Source organism: Aquarana catesbeiana, linkage group LG01 (genome assembly GCF_042186555.1).
Source record: "Aquarana catesbeiana isolate 2022-GZ linkage group LG01, ASM4218655v1, whole genome shotgun sequence".
Lineage (NCBI taxonomy): Eukaryota > Metazoa > Chordata > Amphibia > Anura > Ranidae > Aquarana > Aquarana catesbeiana.
In genome coordinates, this window is record NC_133324.1 from 289,289,708 (window position 1) to 289,312,862 (window position 23,155).

At 43.8% G+C, this 23,155-nt stretch overlaps 1 protein-coding gene across 1 annotated transcript; it reads right to left on the bottom strand.

Annotated features, from left to right (window-relative positions):
• Nucleotides 1–268: 268 nt before the first annotated feature.
• On the bottom strand, nucleotides 269–17,026 carry MLEC (malectin). The gene is made up of 5 exons (XM_073629289.1): nucleotides 16,633–17,026; nucleotides 11,992–12,170; nucleotides 11,681–11,857; nucleotides 8,767–8,824; nucleotides 269–2,754 (listed from the first exon to the last, which is right to left on the bottom strand). Exons 1-5 carry the CDS (start codon nucleotides 16,817–16,819, stop codon nucleotides 2,528–2,530), a joined length of 828 nt encoding a protein of 275 aa, XP_073485390.1. The 5' UTR covers nucleotides 16,820–17,026; the 3' UTR covers nucleotides 269–2,527.
• Nucleotides 17,027–23,155: the final 6,129 nt, after the last annotated feature.

Genomic DNA, 23,155 nt, shown 5'->3' on the forward strand with positions numbered 1-23,155 from the left:
TACCTGTGTAAACCAGAATTTCAAGAGGCAGTTAGCCCAAAGCAGACAAAGGAGAAAAACTGAACGCAAGACAGGTTTTTTTGACCTACTGAAAAAGCTCAAAAATGTTTGGTGTCAATGGCAACTCTGTCCTTAAATTAACCACCTAGCTCTTGGCGTTTGTAGAATCCTGTTTTAAAAATCACAAAAAAAAAAAAAAAAAAAAAAAAAAAAACAAACACAAAACACAACTTTATGCATTCCATTTTCCCCAACAAGGAAACAAGAATTAAAAAGGCAATAAAACATTTTTTTATTTGATATTGCAAGAAAAACAGGTTCAAAGCAGAACTATATCCCCACCTCCAAAGAAATGGTTCTCGAGGAACAAAACAAACAAAAACACACATTGAAAATCAATATGGGATTATATGGAGCCCAGAAACCGTACCACGTTTTTTTCATTTGGTACCTGAACATAATAAAAAAAAAAAAAAAAAAAAAGGGACCAGTGATCCATTCATCACAACTCAAGTCTCCCACACAGTATTAAGATATTACATTTTATGAGGCCAAATGAAAATGGTTCCATTGTGCTATATTAAGCACTGATCACACTGGAAATTTTGCCTTCGCTAGTTTCTGACCCAACCCATACACAGTGCCATCATACATTTCAAGTTATCAGAGCAAAAAAAGGTAGTACCTACCGTGTTATCAATCCCATGATCAAGCATGTAAGGTTTAAAACAAAACAGAAAAAAAAAAAAAAATATATATATATATATTGCTCAGACCATAAAACAGCACTTGATAATTATGTTTACAGACGTTTTTTTGCAATGAGTAGCCTGCTCTCCAGAAACCATAGGTAAAAATCAGCACTATGGTAAAAACTAAAAAAATTGAGATATTAATATCAAGCAGTATTTTATGGGTGAAGACCGGACTAAACTCTGAATCTTTTGGCAGCATAAGAATAAGACTCTGTTTTTTCCCAGTGGATACTAGATTACAGATTGTATTCCAGAATAGCAGAAGCATAACGGTCTGAGATTTAGACCCACACTACAATTCTCAGATCTGATGCGGACGGACCTAGGAGCTGGATTTATTACCCAGTCATGTCCAAGTAATGCATCAAAACACCAGCTAAAAATAGGCTGACAGCATTTCATCAGCACCATATAGGAGAAGCACTTATCTGAACTTGAGTATTCCTTCATTGCACTGTTCAGTCTATATTGCTCCGCAAGCATTAAATGACTTCACACACTGGCATATGTGAAGTTCACATGACTCAAATTCTGTACCATAAAACTATCTTTAAAAAAGGCATTTGACCAAGAGATCTTAAGCTTGCACTCAGCTTTAAAGACAAAAGAAAGTCTTTGAACACCCCACCACACAAAAGGCAAAATTAAAAAAGGCAATCAACGAAAGGAAAAAAATAAAAAATAAAAAAAAAATAAAAAAGCATATCAAGGCAGCAAAAACAGTGCCCTCCAAACAAGTCCTGGTCCAGGAAATTCCTGGTTATATGTGCTATACCGGCAGTCTGGACGATCACTAACTAAACTAATCTTTGAAAGTGCTGCAGAAATACACAAACTGCAGGCTCTGGTGCAATTAGTACAAACCATTTCCACTTTTCCCAGCAGCGTGGTGTTAAATGGCATTTTGAGAGGTGTTTGGACCTTTATCGAAGAAATCCTTGATACTAGAACAGGCAGTGGCTGATGTATAAAAGGAGCGCTCAAAATATTTTGCTGGAATTATTCAATAAGGGCGAAGAAAAAAAAAAAATAATAAAAGGAGCAGGCTTTATAACCTTTAGCCTGTGGATTCTCTTAAAAGGGTGAACCAGTACAATTCTTAATGGGTCACGTCATTAAATGTAAATTGTGTGCATCATAAGATCCAGTTACCCACAAGCTGATGTTCTCTATTACAGCAAGAAGCCTAACTGCCCTAGCTGCTGTGATGAAGTTGTCACACACTAATGAAGAGATTTAAGTAAAATTTCTGACCCCAGACAAAAAACACAAACATACATCAGACAAGATACAGCTTAACAATGTTGTCTGGTGATGTAGAAAACCGAAACTCAGTGACCGTTTACATCAAGAAACAGAGTATGCACAAACAGTACCCTGAAAAAAGTCCCACGTTCATCTTGTAGGTAGCAACTTGTGAAGCCATAGTTCAAAGAGCTCCTCCATCTCAGGGAGACCAGTTCAAATAAGTCTTGCTCAGTTCTCTTAAGAATGTTACCATAATAGGTACTTAAAACTCACTCAGGTCCACATACCTGAACATTTGGCAGAATTGTCTAGTATTTAGCTTTAGCTGCTCCGTAACCATTTAACATAGTCATATTATTGTGGTACAATGATCTGCTGCTTGTTTAGGGTCACCAATCCCCTCTAGTTTTACAGAAGGAGATTTTCTTCTTCATCGCTGTAGTTTATGAAAAATTACTGGGAAAAAAAAAAAAAAAAAAAGCAAACTAGAAAAAGAAAAAACAAAAAACTTGGCACCCGGCCTCCTATAGCCGGCATAGGCAGAAGAGTGTGGGGATAAACACTCCAAAGGCCACCAAGATTGGAAACATGAGGCTGCTGTTGTCTGAGGCATATGGGTTAGGAGTGCGAGGACCAGACTGCACACGGTTCTTGTTGCTTTGCTTCTTTGTACTTGGGCCTTCATCCTCTTCATCTTCTTCCTCCTCTTCCTTCTTCTCTAGGCCAGGATGAGGCTGCAGTTTTGGCACCTCTGCAGAAAAGAAAAAAAAATTTAGGATGAGGATTTGCTGTGCAATCAGATTCTGAGTGAAGAAAAGCCTTGGGGGGAAAAAAAAAAGCACAGAAAAACTGCATGAGTGCACACAGAAGCTGCATCCTTCTTTATAAACCTATTCTCCAACAAGTCTTGCTATTCACCAGGTCACTTGTATACACTCACCGGCCACTTTATTAGGTACACCTGTTCAATTGCTTGGTAAACACAAATTGCTAATCAGCCAATCACATGGCAGCAACTCAATGCATTTAGGCATCTAGACACGGTAAAGACTAGGGATGCACCGAAATATCGGCCGTCTAAACATATCGGCCGAAAATGGCCCTTTCAGCAAAAAGCCGAAAGAGAATTTTTGGCGATACCGAATGGGGCGGGGCTCCGCCCCTGGTGCCGCCTATCAGGGGGGCTTCCTATATCGTAGAAGAGAGGCGAGCCGCCGCCTGTTTGATTACAGTGCCGGGAACATCACAGCTTTTCATTTCAATAGCTGTGTGTTCCCTGCTGCACGCCGTCACATACAGCCCCTCCCCCTTGTCCGGGCACTTTGATAGACAGATCACCCGGGACGGCTCTCCCTTCACTGGCTGCAATGGGGACACAGGCTGGCTGCATCGATCTCCTGTACCATGTCCCCAGTCTCTGACCATCTCCTGTACCATGTCCCCAGTCTCTGACCATCTCCTGTACCATGTCCCCAGTCTCTGACCATCTCCTGTACCATGTCCCCAGTCTCTGACCATCTCCTGTACCATGTCCCCAGTCTCTGACCATCTCCTGTACCATGTCCCCAGTCTCTGACCATCTCCTGTACCATGTCCCCAGTCTCTGACCATCTCCTGTACCATGTCCCCAGTCTCTGACCATCTCTTGTACCGTGTCCTCAGTCTCTGACCATCTCTTGTACCATTATATACACACATATGTACCAGCGCTCAGGACCAATGGTAATATAACATGAATTACAGTAAATATTTCAGTGAATTGTAGATAAAATAACAACAGGTAGAGCTATGGTTGCTGGGAATTATGTAGAGTTTGTAAAATGTCCATAGCAATTAGCCACTGTGATTAAGGGCTGTGATGGGAAAAAAAACAAAGTCTTTTTTGCTGACACCAGCGCTGAGGGCAGGCTTTCAAGATGAGCAAAGTCAGCTCTCTAGGCAAACATGAGAAAACAAGAAAAAGAAAGCGCCTCTGAGTGCAGGTATTTATTGATGGCAATAAGCAAGTATTCACACTTACAATAAAGTAAGGAACGTTCAGCTCCGGAAGGGAAATTATCCTCGATCAGTCCCAACGTCCATGGCAGGAGGCTGCGAGATGGCTCCGAGGGGATGGCCGCGGTCCCCCGCAGGGAGAGACAGGCAGCTGGGCTAGATGGAAGCTCCGTAAGTCCGACAAGGCGCTCGTGGGCGTGTGACGTCACCGGGATAGAGCGGAATACACAACGCGTTTCAGAGCATGCGCGAAGCTTACACTGGGCATGCGCGCTCCTTTTTCAAGTGTGGCACACTTGAAAAAGGAGCGCGCATGCCCAGTGTAGGCTTCGCTCATGCTCTGAAACGCGTTGTGTATTCCTCTCTATCCCGGTGACGTCACACGCCCACGAGCACCTTGTCGGACTTACGGAGCTTCCATCTAGCCCAGCTGCCTGTCTCTCCCTGCGGGGGACCGCGGCCATCCCCTCGGAGCCATCTCGCAGCCTCCTGCCATGGACGTTGGGACTGATCGAGGATAATTTCCCTTCCGGAGCTGAACGTTCCTTACTTTATTGTAAGTGTGAATACTTGCTTATTGCTATCAATAAATACCTGCACTCAGAGGCGCTTTCTTTTTCTTGTTATCTCTTGTACCATGTCCTCAGTCTCTGACCATCTCCTGTACCATCTCTGCAGTCTCTGACCATCTCCTGTACCATGTCCCCAGTCTCTGACCATCTCCTGTATAAAAATATTTTTAAAAACAGTCACTTTCGGTATCGGTGTGGTCTCGGTTTCGGTTTTCGGGATCAAAGAAGATTTATTTTCGGTATCGGCACCAAAAAACCCATTTGGTGCATCCCTAGTAAAGACTACTTGCTGAACTTAAAACCGAGCATCAGAATGGGGAAGAAAGGGGATTTAAGTGATTTTGAACGTGGCATGGTTGTTGGTGCCAGACGGCTGGTCTGAGTATTTCAAAAACTGCTGATCTACTGGGATTTTCACGCACAACCATCTCTAGGGTTGGGTGAAGGAAAATGCCTTGTTGAGAGGAGAATGGGCAGACTGGTTTGAGATGATAGAGAGGCAACAGTAACTCAAATAACCACTCATTACAACCAAGGTATGCAGAATACCATCTCTGAACGCACAACACTTCAAACCTTGAAGCAGATGGGCTACAGCAGAAGACCACACCGGGTGCCACTCCTGTGAGTTAAGAACAGGAAACTGAGGCTACAATTCACAGAGGCTCACCAAAATTGGATAATAGAAGATTGGAAAAACGTTGCCTGGTCTGAGGAGTCTTGATTTCAACTGCAACATTCAGTGGGGTTAGATTTTGGCATAAACATGAAAACATAGATCCATCCTGCCTTGTATCAGGTTCAGGCTGGTGGTATAATGGTGTGGGAGATATTTTCTTGCCACACTTTTGGTCCCTTATACCAACTGAGCATCGTTTAAATGGCCTACCCGAGTATTGTTGCTGAAAATATCCATCCCTTTATGACCACTATCTTCTGAAGGATACTTTCAGCAGGATAATGCACCATGCCACAAAGCTCAAATCATCGCAAACTGTTTTTTTTTAACATAACAATGAATTCACTGTACTCCAATGGCCTCCACAGTCATCAGATCTCAATCCAATAGAGCACCTTTGGGATGTGGTGGAACGGAAGATTCACACCATGGATGTGCAGCCGACAAATCTGCATCAACTGTAATGCTATAATGTCAATATGGACCAAAATCACCAAGGAATGTTTCCAACACCTTGTTGAATCTATGCAATAAAGAATTAAGGCAGTTCTGAAGGCAAAAGGGGGTCCAACCCGGTACTAGCAAGGTGTACCTAATAAAGTCATCAGCAAACCATTTACACCTTCAAAAGTACCATTGAAGATTCTATGCAGATTTATGGCCTGTGTTGACCGGTTTGTTTACTACAAGTGAGTTTTGAAGTCTAGGGGAAAGCAAACTATTTGAGCTCTAAGGGACTGCAATCCACTTAAAGCAGAGCTTTACCCCCCCCCCTCCTTCCCACCCACACATACATACAGTGCCTTGAAAAAGTATTCATACCACATTTTGTCATGTTACAACCAAACAATGTAAATGTATTTTATAGGATAGACCAAAGTGGCACATAAATTGTGAAGTGGAAGGAAATTGATAAATGGTTTTCCACATTTTTTACAAATAAATATCTGAAAAGTTCAGCATGCATTTGTATTCAGCCCCTGTTACTCTGATACCCCTAACTAAAATCAAGTGAAACCAATTGCCTTCAGAAGTCACCGAATTAGTAAATAAATAGAGTCCACCTGTGTGTAATTTAATCACAGTATAAATACAGCTGTTCTGTGAAGCCCTCAGAGGTTTGTTAGAGAACCTTAGTGAACAAACAGTATCATGAAGGCCAAGGAACACACTAGACAGGTCAGGGATAACGTGGAGAAGTTTAAAGCCAGATTAGGTTATAAAAAAAATATCCCAAGCTTTAAGCCATCATCTGAAAATGGAAAGAGTATGGCACAACTGCAAACCTACCAAGACATGGCCGTCCACCTAAACTGACAGGCCGGGCAAGGAGAGCATCAATCAGAGAAGCAGCCAAGAGGGAGACTCTGGAGTCTCTGTAGAGAGCTGCAGAGATGCACAGCTCAGGTGGGAGAATCTGTCCACAGGACAACTATTAGTCGTGCACTCCACAAATCTGGCCTTTATGGAAGAGTGGCAAGAAGAAAGCCATTATTGAAAGAAAGCCATAAGAAGTCCCACTTGCAATTTGCGAGAAGCCATGTGAGGGACACAGCAAACATGTGGAAGAAGGGGCTCTGGTCAGATGAGACCAACATTTAACGTTTTGGCCTAAAAGCAAAACGCTATGTGTGGTGGAAAATTAATACTACACATCACCCTGAACACACCACCCCCACCGTGAAACGTGGTGGCAACATCATGATGTGGGGATGCTTTTCTTCAGCAGGGACAGGGAAGCTGATCAGAGTTGATCGGAAGATGGATGGAGCCAAATACAAGGCAATCTTAGAAGAAAACCTTTTAGTCTGCAAAAGACTTGCGACTGGGGTGGAGGTTCACCTTCCAGCAGGACAACGACCCTAAACATACAGCCAGAGCTACAATGGAATGGTTTAGATCAAAGCATATTCATGTGTTAAAATGGCCCAGTCATTATCCAGACCTAAATCCAATTGAGAATCTGTGGCAAGACTTGAAAATTGCTCTCCATCTAATCTGACAGAGCTTGAGGTATGTTTCAAAGAAAAATGGGCACTCTCTAGATGTGCAAAGCTGGTAGGAACATACCTAAAAAGACTTGCAGCTGTAATTGCAGCAAAAGATGGTTCTACAAAGTATTGACTCCGGGGGGCTGAATACAAATGCACACCACACTTTTCACATATTTATTTGTAAAAAATTGTGAAAACCATTTATCATTTTCCTTTCCGCTTCACAATTATGTGCCACTTTGTGTTGGTCTATCACATAAAATTACATTTACATTTTTGGTTGTAACATGACAAAATGTCAAGGGGTATGAATACTTTTTCAAGGCACTGTACATTTATTTTTTTCTACCACTGCTTACAATGGGTTGTCCTCTGTACAATTCAGATACTCACCCACCCAGCGTTGTCCCACTGAGATCCTCTTCTGTTTTGCCTCTACTCTGTCCCACGCCACAATATTTAGGTGTCCTTTTCTGCGTTCAGCTGCCAGGCCTACCGACGACGTGTCGCTAGGTCAGCCCCTCCTTTACTGAATGGAGAGTAGATTGAGGTTGATTTACTAAAACAGAAGAGTGCAAAATCTGGTGCAGCTCTGCAGAGAAACCAGCTTCCAAGTTTTTTTTTTTGTCAAAGCTAAATTAAACAAGCTGAAGATAGAAGCCGATTGGCTACCATGCATAGCTGCACTAGATTTTGCACTCTCCAGTTTTAGTAAATCAACCCCAATGCCTCCTGGGGTATGTGATGTGCATATCCCAGGAGGAAAAGGGCAGTCAGTGCATGTTATTTGCCTAGGCGCATGATGTGCACATGGGGGCAGTCCGAAAAAACAAAAAATTTACACAACCCCCTACCCCCCCTAAAAAAAAAAAAAAATGTGCAATTTGAGAGAGGAGGGGTGGAAAGGCAGCATGATTGCCTAGAGCAGGGGTCTCCAAACTGCAGCTCTTTCCTAGCCTATACCCAATCACTGGGGCACTATTCCTGCTAGAAGAGGCAATATTCTATCCACCGACACCAACAGGGCATTATATCTGATAGAATATTGCTCATCAGATATAAATGCCCCGTTATTGATATCAATAGATAGAATATTGCCTCTCATCATTGGCAGGAATAGTGCCCCACTAATACCAATGATGGGGCACTACTCATCTTACTAAAAACAAACCCCGAGGCCATGTTTATTCTCTCTGATGCTGGGCCCAGGACATTTTCCACGCTTACTGGCAACAATCCAGCTCCCCTAAAGTCTGAAGGACAGTAAACTGGCCCTTTGAAAAATTTGGAGACCCCTGTTCCAGAGAGTGAAGATCTGCTTTAAAGCCGAGTCAAATGCACCCGTCAATGAATTCTGAATGAGCTCAATAACACCTTGAACTGATTTTGATGCCACAAGCCAAAAGCCCATAGACAGACCCTTACTTGTCAGCATTTTCTCTGCAAACGAGATATTATCTGCACTAATGATATACACTGGGGAATATTGAATATTTAAAAACAGAAATAGCCATGTAACTCACCATCAACTGTTCCTTTCATGAGGTAAAGCGCACATACTTTGGGGTTATCGTAATATCCCTGAAATAAAATGAGGAGTACTGTTAAATATATTTTCCCATAGTTTGATGCATTATTAAAGAATTCATATCTGACAACTGTGCAAATGAAAATATAGTGTTGCCCACAGCAACCAACCAACTTTCAACTGTTATTTCTGCAGTAGAAAATACAGGGATTCTGACTGGCTGCCATTGGCAACAAAAAAGGTTCTTCTTTAGTGCATACATGGGCCCTAAGGCTATTCTGTTTGCATAAAAATAAACTAGTTTAAATAAACAGAACAAAGAACTTTTTATACATCTGACCATCCAATGCTGTGACGGGGTTTCATACTGGGCAATCTCCTCTAGCTGAGCAAGTGTTTTTCTCAACCTCATCCAGACCAGGATCCTGGAGTTCCTAATCACGGGACTACATTCACGTGGTCAACAAGATAAAAGGGTAAAACCCAAAAAAACGCCTGCACTTTTTGCCGTATACATGCCACATCATAGCATCACGCTTTCCTCCTTGTCCAATTAAAGAATGCTTTGCATTCAATGAGAAAAGGCAAAGCATTATTGACTGGCGCTGGTACTGAGCGGCTGACCTCCTGTGTTAAGAATGCAGCAGGGCAGCTGCTTGGCACAGGAACAAGAAGCAAGTGGGGATCACTGTACTAGTGGTGCCTACTGAAGTGATTTTCGGCTTCCAGGGGGATCCCACAGGTACGGTATAAGCAGTTACGATGGTTCATCCTGGACCAATGCAACTATGTAAAAATATCCTTACCTTAAATTCTTCTTCAAAGAAGAAGGGAAAGGTAGGCTGCATTCACACCTGAGCATTTTCAGCTCATAAAAACGCTCGTGAAACGCCCCCAAAAAAACTACCAACAAGCAAAATCCCATTCATTTCAATGGCACCTGTTCACATCTGAGCGTTTTGTCACCTGAAGCAAAACGCCTGAAAAACTCCCTAAGCTCTAAAAAGAACATGAGCTTCTTTGGGGCAGATTACAGGCGTTTTTCTGCCTTTTACATTGGTGACCTAAACAAAATTGTGGCAAAAATCGCACGACTTTGAAACTTAGCGTTTTTCAGGCAGAAAGTCTCAATTTTACTGCGATTTTGTACAGGTCAAAAGGTCACCAATGTAAGAAGCAGAAAAACTCCTGTAATCTGCCTATAAAAAAGCTCCAGAACTTGTTTGAGCTTCAGGCGTTTGAGCTTCTGGCTTCAAGTGTTTTGGAGTGAAGATGTGAAACATCTCCATAGAGAATAATTGATTTTTTTTTCCCCTCCAGCGTTTTGTAGCTTCAGGCTGGAGGGGAAAAAGGTTCAGGCTCAGGTGTGAATGGGGCCTTATGCAGCGTACACACGAGCGGACTTTTCGACCGGACTGGTCCGACGGACAATCTGATCATGTGTGGGCTTCATCGGACCTTCAGCTGACTTTTCCAGATGAAAATCTGATGGACTTTAGACTTGAAACATGCTTCAAATCTTTCTGACGGACTCGAGTCCGGTCGAAAAATCTGCTTGTCTGTATGCTAGTCCGATGGACGAATACCGACGCTAGGGCAGCTATTGGCTACTGGCTATCAACTTCCTTATTTTAAAATCCGCTTGTCTGTATGCTAGTCCGATGGACAAATACCGACGCTAGGGCAGCTATTGGCTACTGGCTATCAACTTCCTTATTTTAGTCCGGTGTACGTCATCATGTATGAATCCGTCTGACTTTGGTGTGATCGTGTGTAGGCAAGTCCGTTCGTTCAAAAGTCCATCAAAAGTCTGACGAAAGTCCGCCGGAATGGCCGTCGGACTTTTGTTGCCGAAAAGTCCGCACGTGTGTACGCGGCCTTAGAGTTCTGCATTAAAGTTGGTGGTAAATAATAATGAAAAAAAAAAATAAAAAAAAAAATATATATATATATATATATATATATATATATATATATATATATATATATATATATATATATATATATATATATATATATATATATATATATATATATATATATATATATATATATTTATTTATTTATTTGGGAGGCAATTAAAAGTCAACTTTTATATATCTCTATAGATAAGAGATCATTGGGACAGAAAAAAAAAAAAAAAAACACTTTAATGGGGAGGATTCTACAGCTCATTTAGCAAAAAATAAAAAAAAGCATTTTAATATCACTTTAAAGCAGTATTAAACTCAAATGTTTAAAAAGCACTGACATTTGGGGACCTAGTGGTCTCTCGTCTTTAAAGCGGAGTTCCACCCAAAAGTGGAACTTCCACTTATATGCTTCCTCCCCCCCTCAGATGTCACATTTGGCACCTTTCAGGGGGGGAAGGGGGACAGGAACCTATTTTTGACAGGTCCCCTTCCCCACTACTGTGAGAAGGGCCGCGGGCCGATCTCCCGGAAGTTCTGCCCCCCTCCTTCCCCCCGCCGCCGGGCCAAAATTGGTTTTGACAGGTGCCTGCTCTCACTTCCAGTTGGATGGAGTTCGACCCAGGAAAGACATTTGCTCCGTGTATGACCTGCCTTGACATTTAAGGATGTGGCACCCACCGTAAATAATTGGCCTGCCTAACATGACCAATTCAGGACTACCCCTGGGTTATGAAGATACATTGACTGCATTTGCCACAAGTACATTTTGATTTGCTTGGAGTGAAAAAAAAATAAAATAAATAAAAGCACAATCCAATATAAATAAAACAGGGCCATGAATATCTGACAAGTTAGCTTCAAAGAGAGAGAATAAGCTTTGGTAAAATAGTAACATGGTTGAATATTGTTTTATATACAAAGTGCTGATATCTTTTTTAATAGATCATAAATATCAATTATGTACAAACAGATCAGTAAAAGACAAGTCAATATTACCTTTACAAACTCGACATTGAGCTTCCCAGTAAAGGTGGAGACTTCCCCTTGTACACTCAGTTTACCCTTCCTGATGACAATTGGTATGATTTCATCATGTGCTGTACTGTGTCCCACACGGTCAAATATATCCAGGTCTTTCACCACAATATGGCCATTCACACGCACATCAAACACCTGAGGGTAGCGAAATGCAGAAATATGAGCAGTCACTTAGTATCGCACACCTGCACAGACAAATATGCCATCTGCTGGGCTCTCGTGTCACGCCTTGAACAGGAGGGGACAAGTAAGGAACACGACACCCTTACCTTCTGCTGGGACTGTGCAAAATAGACCTCTGCAAATTTTAACACCAAAACGTATTCTCCTTCTTCCCTTATCGGGATCTCGTATCCAAAGCTGTCCTCATTATAGCGCTCGGTCTGGTACAGAATCTGATCTTCAGTATTTGACCGTAAAATTGGCAATTTCAATCCATAGTCTGATGCTAAACAACAAACAGGGAAAACAATCAATCATTCTGATACCCAGAGAACACACAATTTGAAAAGGTCGGTACACTAAAATACACTTAGACCCAACTTCACACTGAAGAGCCCCCCTGCGCTAGCGGTAAAGCGGCGCTTTACAGGCACTGTGCGGGCGGGCAGGATTAGGAAGCTTTTAACCCCAAAGAAGGGGTTAAAAGCGCCCAAAAAGCAGTGCTTCCGCAGCGCTGCCCATTGATTTCAATGGCAGAGGCGATTGAGGAGCGGTGTATACACCACTCCTGCACCGCCCCAAAGACGCAGCTTGCAGGACTTTTTTTTAACGTCCTGCAACAGCACCGCCCCAGTGTAAAAGCACTCGGGCTTTCACATTGGGGTGGCAAGGGAGGCATTTTTCAGGTGCTATTTTTAGCACTAAAACGCCTGAAAAATGTCTTCAGTGTGAAAGGGGTCATCAAAACATTTCCAGTTCCTGACGCCAACCACCAGCATCAAAGAATGGTTTGTGCAACAGAAGCTCTATGCTAGCGACAAGCAGAAAGACTGACAGGAAGTGTGATCACCTGCTCCCAGCAAGAATTACTTTGGCCTGTTCGTTCCAGACAAGAACTTCCTCTGATCATTGGTAAAGCACACTTCCTGTTTTGTAGAATTTTAAAGTAGTTGTAAACTCTTATATGCACCCACTGAACTGACTGGCCTCAGGTGATACAGAGATTAAACAAATCCTGTTTGTCTACAGCCACCTTTCCCCTACGTCTATTCAGCCTAGGTTTACATTGCAGCAATTTGGCATGCGATTTGACATGTCAAATCGCATGCCAAATCAGTGGCTATTGCCGGCAATGGCACTGTCTGAATTGGTGCGACACCGCATTTGCAGCACCGCACCGATTCCCAAAAGTAGTTTCTGTACTACTTTTGGCGACTGCAGGGTGTGATTTGTAGACATCTGTGCGGGAACCCGCAAAGTTTTCTCTGAAATTGCCCCCGGAGTTGTGAAATTGTGAAAGTTCAGCTGAACACAGGATCTATCAGCTCTGAAAAGCAGGAGGCGGGGAGCTGAAGTTACATCAGTGAAGAGAGCCGATTAGAGGGAAGAAACCACCACTTCATACAGCATGAGATCTGAGGCTGTCAATCAGCTAAAGGTCCCTCCCCTGTCACCATTTTCCTTAGTGTCAGGAAAACTTGTCAGAAGCGATTTATGCTGCTAGCAAAGGAACAAAGCAGTGGACAGAAATAGCCCTGCTTTTAAAGCGGAACTCCACCCAAAAGGGGAAGCTCCGTTTGTTTGCCTCCTCCCCACATTTGGCACCTTTCGGGGGTGTGGAATGGGTACTTGGTTTGGCATGTACCCGATCACACTTCCTGGTGACTTTGCTGCGGCAAAGTCACCTGGAAGGTCGCCCCCCTCCTCTTTCCTCCGCCACCGGGCCATTCACAAAGCACAGCGCTCTTCGCACATGTGCAGTAGGGAACCGGCTGTGAAGCCTCAAGACTTCACTACCGGTTTCCCTTACTAGAAATGGCGATGAGAGCCCATTGAAAAATTGGCTGGACGAGGACAGCACTGGATCCCTGGAAAGATAAGAGTCCTTATAGTAAAAGTCAGCAGCTACAGTATTTGTAGCTGCTGACTTAATTTTTTTATGAAGGAGCCTGGAGCGCCGCTAACACCGGGCACTTTCACCCCCTCCTTCCCAGACCAATTTTCAGCTTTCAGCGCTGTCACACTTTGAATGAGAATCGCGCGGTCATGTGGCACTGTACATTTTTAGCATTTTTTCACACAAATAGAGCTTTCTTTTGGCGGTATGTAATCACCGCTGGGGGGTTTTATTTTTTTTAAGCTGCAAATAAAAAAAAAATATGCATTTTTCTTAGTTTCTGTTATAAAATTTTGCAAATAAGTCATTTCTCTTGATAATTTTTGACCAAAAATGATGCTGCTACATTTCTTTGGTAAAAATAACCCAAATCAGTGTTTATTTGGTGTTGGCAGTGATGGGGGACAGACAGATGTTTTATGGTGACATCTTTACATAGATATATACATATGTTTCATAGATTTAGTAAATTTAAAGTTAATTGTATAGTCAGATTGTAACATGTATGGTTACCCAGAGGGTAGATTTAGACGTGTCTAAATCCTCCTCTCCTATGAAAAGTAATCCATGTATGGATTGCTTTGTAGAGGCAATTGACAGGCGAGAAGGGGGTGATGTGACACCTTCTCACCACCCATTTTTGCAGATAAACGCATGCAGTTGTGTGGCATTTTTGGCACGCCCCACGTTTTGTGGGCTTACCACCTGCTGATTGCGATATGTTGGGAGCTGCGAGCATGAAGCATCACAACCATGGCATATAAACACTCCACCCACTGCCAATTGCAGCTTGGGGTGAGGAACACGTGACTCAACCATGCATTTTTACCACTGCCCCACCATATGCACATCTAAATGAGGCCTAAGGCTCCACACACTTTACAATCAACTTTATACCAAAACTATGTATTATAAGGACACACCTATCTATTCAATTTCAATTTGTATCCAATCTGGTAGGCACTTGGACTACATTTTATTGGTTGAACTGGATGGACTTGTGTCCTTTTTTTAAACCAGACTAGGCCACTTTCACACTGAGGCGCTTTACAGGTGTTTTAGAGCTAAAAAATAGAGCCTCTCCTGTCACTCCAGTGTGAGAGCCCGATTGCTTTCACACTGGAGCGATGCGCTTGCAGGATGCTAGAAAAAGTGCTGCAAGCAGCATCTTTGGGGCGGTGAAGGAGTGGTGTGTATACACCGCTCCTAAACTGTCCTGCCCATTGAAATGAATGGGCAGTGCTTTGGCAGCGACGCTACACAGGCGATATTAACCCCTAAAAGCGCCCCCCCCCCCCGCTAGCGGGGGTTAAAAGCGCCCCACTAGCGGGCGAAAAGCACCACTAAAACTATGGTAAAGCACTGTTAAAACTAAAGGTGCTTTACTGCCGATGCTCTCACAGCCCCAGTGCGAAATTAGCCTTAGTGTTTACATATTTATAGGTAGATCTAAAGAAGATTAATGTGTTAATTGAGAGGTTTTTGGTGCAGTTTTTATAAAAATAGAAGTATAGCTTCTGCTTTTTATTTATACTTACCTAGCTGGATGCAGCATTGGTCCAATGCTGCATCTGTCCCCCCGGCGCCTCTACAATGCGAACAGAGCGATCGAAAACTGCCAATCACTCGGTTCTCGCATCTCCCTGAGTAGAGAGCTGCAGACAATCAGCAGCTATCTGCTCCCTCCTCGCTCACTGGAGCGCTGAGCTGTGAAGGGGGCGGCTGGCTCAGGCTCTAGGTGGCTCGCTGAGAGCCTGAGCCAGTGTCGGTCAAGGGATCTGGCAGTAGAGTTGCCACCTCATCCCTTTAAACTCAAACACATATTAATTACACAGGTTCTGTGGCTAATTAAGGTAGTAATTAAATTCACTTAGTTCCTTATCTGCATTAAATTAGCCACAGAACCTGTGTAATTAATATGTGTTTGGGTTTAAAGGGATGAGGTGGCAACGCTATCTGGCGGATCCAGACTCCGTGGTCGTGATGACGCAGTGCCTGGACTGACTTCTGTGACGTCAGCAGAGAGCAGACTTCAGCCCGATGTCTGCTGAAAACGGGTCACTCCTGTGATCCAAGCTTTGTCTGTACTTCTCCTTTAAATGACATGTGACTCAAAAACTGCACCTCACCACTTAGTGGGGGTGTTTTTGAGGTGCTTCCCATTCATTTCAATGGAGAGGAGCGCTTTTTTTTTTTTCCACCTCCACAAACAAGCACCAGATGCTGCAAGCAGGATTTTTCTCACCGCCATAAAAAGTGCCCAGCCTCGGTGTGAAAACATTCATTTTAAAGGGAAGCAATTTTTGACACAAAAGCGCTTAGAAAAAAAAAAAAAAAAAATCTGTAAAAAGGCCCTCATGGTGACCATGCACAAACCATGCACACTCTTCAATGTTACTATCTGATCGATATGATATGCGATTTAATCTAAATGATGGAAAACAGACTGAACAGCTAAAACTTCCCATCCCAAAACAGAGTCGATCAGCCAGGGAGGAAATGTATTGATCATTTGGCAGCACCAAGGTGGTCCAGTCATAAATGTGATTGTACTGATCATGAGGTTGCCCAGTGGAATTTGATAAATAAATCGATAGCTTTCGATTGATTGAATTCCACAGCCATGTGTGGTGCATATGTTGGACTATAGATGGATCAGGAGAAATCGATCAGAAAATGAATGGTGTTGGGCCTCCATGGGGTGTGAAATAATCCGGTGATTGTGCTGAGCTGTCACCTCGTGTCCCCATGGGTGGGTGGGGGGGGGGTGATGAGTGTGGGAGAGGTTCCTGATCGAAGGGATCCCCAGATCGTGCTCCGATCACACCCCCTCCTGTCATCAGTCACTCACCTCTGCCTACTCTGCCCTCCAGCGGGTCCTTCCGGTAGTGGATGCCGTGCACGTCTATATGAGCATCGCCCCCGGCATTGACAGCCCAGATCACCTTGTCCCCCAGGCCGGCTCCTTGTGCGATGAGCGTAGCGAGCAAACAGCAGAGCAGAGCGGCCGCTGGGGCCCAGGTCACCGGAGCGGGCATGTTTCCGCCTGACACTGGACTAACGACAAAGCTGGACACTGTCCCTTCACCGGACCCAGGCGGCTACCCCGCACTCCTCCGCCAACAGCCCGCACATTTCATTCACTCTCTCCTAAGCGACAACCAAACATGATGCTGCCGGGCTTCAAACACTCATTGCTCCGAACCTGACTCGCTGTCCTTCTCCGGCTTCTGATTGGTCGGAAGAGACAGCGCGGGCTGGGCTTCAAAGAACACATAGAACACGTGTCCAATCCAAATGAAACGCCAGCTTCTAAGGCGGGGCCAAAGTGAGAAGTTTGTCTGAGCCGAGGAAACCGGTTGGTCCGGTTGCAGGGTGGCGGAAGTGAAGAGCGCTTCCGGGTAGAAATACTGTGTATGAGGTTTTTATCGCTCGTTACAATTTTAAGAATTGACCATTCACCTCAGGCCGCTCTGTCCGCCCGGGCAGAAAGCTGAAATGTCGGCAGTAGCAAGTCTCCTTGGCACAATAAGGTCAACCAATCAGCGACCTCCAGCGCGGCCTCCCCGCTAGGCATTGTGGGACAGGTTCAGTATACGGGATGCTGGCAGGCTGGAAGCCAGTCGCCATGACAACGACCCTGAGTGTGTACATACACGTGTACCATGTGCTTCTCCAGCTGGGAAACCTTGACAGCTGTGAACGCTGAATTCATCTGCTGCATTGGAATCCATCCGCCCGGGAACGAATTCATGGACATTGCCGGACATTTTACTCTTATTTCTATCAACATTCCTGCACAGTAAAGGAGAAATATGTCTTTGTAATAGGGTTGCCACCTCATGCCTTAAACTGATCGCATATCGGTTCTGTGGCTGGATAAGGTGGTCATTAAATTCACTAAGGCCACTTTCACACTGCAGACCGCCCTGTGCTCGCGGTAAAGCACCGCTCGTTTTACCGGTGCTGTGCAGGAGTTAGCAGGGCGCTTTTAACCCCAAATAAAGGGTTAACAAGGGGTTAAAAGCGCCGCTGCCAAAGCGCTTTGCAGGCGCTTTGGCAGCGATGCCCATTCATTTCAATGGACAGGAGTGGTGTTTACATCGCTCCCGCACCGCCCCAGAGATGCTGCTTGCAGGACTGTTTCTCCCGTCCTGCAAGTGCACCGCCCCCAGTGTGAAAGCACTCGGGCTTTCACACTGGGGAGGCATGAGAGGCGCTATTTTTAGCAAAAAAAAACGCCTGAAAAGCGCCTCATTGTGAAAGTAGCATTAGTGCGTCCTGCATGAAATTAGCCCCAGAACCTGTGTAATTCATATGCGATCGGTTCTAAAGGGATGAAGTGGAAAACCTACTTTGTGAAAAAACAAACATCTATAGTTACCCTAGGGTTGCCACCTTATCCCATTAGGCTGTGTTCACACCTATGCGAATTGGATGCGGTTTCACTGCATCCAATTCGCATAGCAGGACTGGCTCTCTGTGGAGCCTTTTCACATATCTCTGGGGCGGCTGCGGAGCGCACAGAAACGCTGTGCATCTTTGCCTCCATTTCAGGGCCAAATTCAGGCAAAGATTCAGCCCTGATCTGTCCCTGAAACGGAGAACAGGGATGCCCAGCATTCCTGTGCGATCCACCGCCGTTTTAGGTGTGAACCGAGCCTTAAAACCCGAACGCCTATTACATCGTTTCTGGGGATAATTTATTGCAGATAATGCATTAAAGAGGAACTGCAGTCTGCTCACATAATTTGTTATAAAAACATCTTTGCCATTTTGAAGCTTCCCTCCAACCACATTGCATATTATTTTATATATACATGTTTTAAAGCGCTGCACAAAGTGTTGGCGTTATATAAATCCTGTATAATAATAATAATTCTGTACTTGCCAAATATGCTGCAGCTATTTTAACTGTGGGCAGCTGAAGCTGCTGCCTGTTCACTAAGTCTAGGTTCACATCTATGCTGCTATGTTTGATGCGTTTTACAGTGCATTTTGCGTTTTTAAACCAGCGTTTTTTATGCATTTTTGCATGCAGTTTTTATGCATTTTGAGTTTTAAGGGTTTTTTTTGTTTTCTCTCTTTTCGCCCTTCAGGTCTCGTATGGATTCAGAGGAGACCCCCACGCCAAAATTTAAACAAAAATGGCAAGGGGTCCCTCAAAATCCATACCAGACCCTTATCCGAGCATGCCGCCCTGCAGATCAGGAAAGGGAGGGGACGAGCGAGCGCCCCCCTCCTGAACCGTACCAGGCCGCATGCCCTCAACATGGGGGGGGGGGGTGATGTTGATGAGGACAAGGGCCTCTTCCCGACAACCCTAGCCGGTGGTTGTCGGGGTCTGCAGGGGGGCTTATCGGAATATAGGAGCCCCCCTGTAAGAAGGGGGCCCCCAGATCCCGCCCCCCCATGTGAATGGGTATCGGGTACATCGTGCCTATTCACTAAAAGAGTAGTGAAATGTAATTAAAACACAAGAGCCGATTTTTGACAACTCCTTTATTAATAGTTCTGTCTTCTCTAGGCATCTCTTCCCATTGTCCTCTCCTTCGGCCATCTCCTCCTCGAGCTGTCTCGTCCCGCTGTCTTCTCCTTACCGCCGTGTCTTCCCGCTGTCTTCTCCTTAAAGGGGTTGAAAACCCTTGTTTTTTTGTTTTGTTTTGTTTTTTTTTGTTTTTTTGAAAAACAATATGTCATACTTACCTTTTGCACAGAGTGGCCCGGTCCTCCTCTTCTGGGGTCCCTCAGTGGCGCTGGTGGCTCCTCCCTTCATTGAGTGTCCACATTGGAGAAGCGCTTTCCTTGGTGGACACCCATGCGGGTGTGCTCCCAAGTCCCGCATCTGTGTTCACTCACACAGAATGCAGGACTCGGCCCCGCCCCCCGGCACCGCATCATTGGATTTGATTGACAGCAGCGGGAGCCAATGGCTGCGCTGCTATCAATCTATCCAAACAGGACATGAGACACCAGGTAGAGCTGGTTTGCTCGTTCCCGGTTGGAAAAGATCGGGGTCAGGTAAGAAAAAGGGGGGCTGGGGGGGGGGGGACTGCAGCACCACAGGCGGTTTTTCACCTTAATGCATACAATGCATTAAGGTGAAAAACCATGAGGGTTTATTTACAACCCCTTTAATGGCGTCTTTTCCTGCCGTCTTCTCGAGCTGTCTCTTCCCGCCGCTGTCTTCTTCCTCGCGGCAGGTTACCAGCTAAAAAAAATATAAAAAGCTGCTCTTGTTCTGTTGATGTCTTCATCTGTTTTGTTGTTGCCCGCTCTCTGCCGACTCTTATATACCAATGGGGCGTGGCAGTCCAATGACATCACCTGGAGAGCCCGCCCCTTGTGACAATGTTGACTGCATGTGGCCTGGTATGGTTCGGAGGGGGGGCACTCGCTCGTCCCCTCCTTTTCCTGACCTGTCGGGTGGCATGCTTGGATAAGGGTCTGGCTGGTATAGATTTGGGGGGACAACCTTTTTTTTTTTTTTTTTTTTTTTTTTTTCATTTTGGCATGGGGGTCCCCTCCGAATCCATACTAGACCTGAAGGGTTTTTTTTTTTTTTTTTTACACTTAGCTTTCAGCGGGGAAACCCGCTGACAGCTTAGGACTCATCAGTTGTTAAGGACACGGTGGCCAGCTTCCTGGCCCCCTGCTTAGCGACCAGATATATACAGTGGTAAAATAAGAACCGCAATACGCAAAACACAAAAAAAATTGCATTAAAATGCACCACTTGCGTTTCTGGTGCAGCTCTATTGAAGCCTATTAGCCACAAATCGCGGGAAAAAAGTCCCTGACCCTTTCCAAAAACACACCGGACGCAAAACGCATAGGTGTGAACTAGTACCATAGAAAACCATGTTAAATAGACTGTAGTGCATTTCTGCAAAGTGCAAAACGCACTAAAGAACGCATAGGTATGAACGTAGGGTAACTGGATTTACACAGACACACAGAGTGTCAGGAACACACTGCAAGCAGAGGGATGCGCACTGGCCAAGCTGTTCAAATTCCGATGCGTACCCATCAAGCTAGCCAAATTCCTATGGGCACCGAATTCAAGCTGGCCAGCGGCCCATGCGTGGGAATATTCGCTAGACTCACAGGCGCACGCATTAGCCTGTACTTTGGCACCAATGGGTCTTTTTAAGGACAGCAGCTGTACTAGTGCAGTGCTGTCTGATCTGCAGCTTACCCTGTGTTAGAGCTGCACAAATAATCGTTAAAAAATCGTGATCTCGATTCAACCCCTCTGACGATCGCTATTGCAGAGTTTGTCGATTCTTTCATATAACAAGTGGAGAGACTTATCTGCTCACTCAGCTGTCAAAAGAAAACATCTGGGCAGTCTGCCAAGTTTTTAAAATGAAACATTGTAACTAACTTCCATCTTAGATCAAAGAGAAACTTCTGTGTGTAAATAAAAAAATCCAGGCAGTCTGCCAAGTTTTAAAACAAGTGTAAATGCAGGAAGTTTAACCACTTAAAGTCTAAATCTTTTTCTGACACTTATTTCTTAAGGTAAAATCAATATTTTTTGCTAGAAAATTACTTGGAGCCCCCAAACATTATATATATTTTAGCAGAGACCCTAGGGAATAAAATGTCAATTGCTGCAATATTTTATATCGCACTTTATTTGCCCAGCGGTCTTTCAAACGCAATTTTTTGGGAAAAAATACACTTCAATGAATATAAAAAAAAAGAAACAGTAAAGTTAGCCCAATTTTTTTTTTTTTAATGTGAAAGATGATGTTACGCCGCGATAATCGTGAGAGAATCTGATCTATCTTCTAAGCAAAAAAATCGTGCTTCTCATTTTAGCCAGATTTTTGCAGCTCTACCCTGTGTCTTGATCTTGTGTCTGTATCTGATCCAGTTAGAAAGCTGGAGGAAGAGTGAATGGACTATGCGGGCACTGAATAGTCTATTGTGAACAAGCTGTCTGCCACGGTGGCAGATGGAACAGGTAACATGTTACACCCTAAATATGGATGTAACATGTTCTAAAGGCAAACTTTGATGATGTAAACTTGTCATGATAGTGACATTAAGGCCAGGGGGCAAGCAATGCAGGAAGACACAGGCATGCAACACACCCGGAAGTGTTGCATGTGAAAGATTCTTGCGGCATCTCTACTTATGAGAGTGAATGATCATTCAGCGAAGGTGCTAATGGTAAGAATCACATGTAATTCCAGAGCTGATTTTAATTACATTTTGTTATTAAGATAACTGTGTCTTTTAATTTAAAAAAAAATGTCTGTAAAGCATGTAAATTAAAATCTGTGAGAGGGTAAAAGCACTGCTTATCCTAAGAAAGACAACCTGCTATTTGGCTTTGACTCTGGCCAAATAGCTCAGATATATAAAATCTGTGGTCACGTTTTGCATCAGTAATTTCATTTTGTACAAATGAAAGCAGGAAGGAAGACTCATTAGGCAATGTCATTCCACTGAAGAATTTAGTGGCATAGTAGCAGCTTACCATGAAGATAAATGGAGTACAAGACACAAAGCTCTTTGCCAGAATTTCTTTACTGTTACAGAATAATGGTGCTGTTCATCCTTATTTTGCCAGTTGAGTATCAAAACATCGAAAGAAGCACCTTCTTAGTTATAATGTTGAAAAAGGATTATTGGAACAAAATACCTGGTGCACTACCTACAGTGTAAAGATCTAAAGATAGTAGATTCTGAAGCAATCAAATAAACAGATGTTGCTGTTACTCTAAAGTATGGATGCCACCAGTGTCGCAAGCCTTATTTTAGTTATGATGAACAAATGCAACATTTCAGAAAAAGTCTCAAAAAAGTTGGGACGGGGCAACAAAAAGCTGACAAAGTAAGTGGTACTAACAAGAAAGAGCTGGAAGAACTTCCTGCAACTAATTAGTTTTATTGACAATAAGTCAGTAACTTGATTGGGTATAAAAAGGGCATCTTAGAGAGTCAGAGTGTCTCAGTAGTAAAGACAGGCAGAGGTTCACCAATCTGTGACAAACTGCGTCTAAAAATTGTCAAAAAATTTCAGAATACTGTTCCTCAACGTAAATTGCAAAGACTTCAAATATATCATCATCTATGGCACATAATATCAGCAAGAGGTTCCGAGAATCTGGGGAAATCTCTGTACACAGGGGACAAGGCCGAAACACAATACTGTATGCCAGTGATCTTCGGACCTTCAGACGGCACAGCATTAAAAACAGGCATGACTCAGTGATGGACATCACGGCATGGGATCAGGAATACTTCCAAAAATCTCTGTGTGTGAAGACAGTTTGCCATGCCATCTAAAAATACAAGGTAAAGTACTATCATGAAATAAGAAGCCATATCTGAATATGATCCAGAGATGCCACCATCTT

Coding starts and splice junctions, on each gene's coding strand:
- MLEC (XM_073629289.1), bottom strand. CDS start 16,819: ATGCCCGCTCCGGTGACCTGGGCCCCAGCGGCCGCTCTGCTCTGCTGT. Junction 11,858..11,991: donor TTGCACAGTCCCAGCAGAAG/GTAAGGGTGTCG, acceptor CGCTACCCTCAG/GTGTTTGATGTGCGTGTGAA. Junction 8,825..11,680: donor TCAATGTCGAGTTTGTAAAG/GTAATATTGACT, acceptor ATTTTATTTCAG/GGATATTACGATAACCCCAA.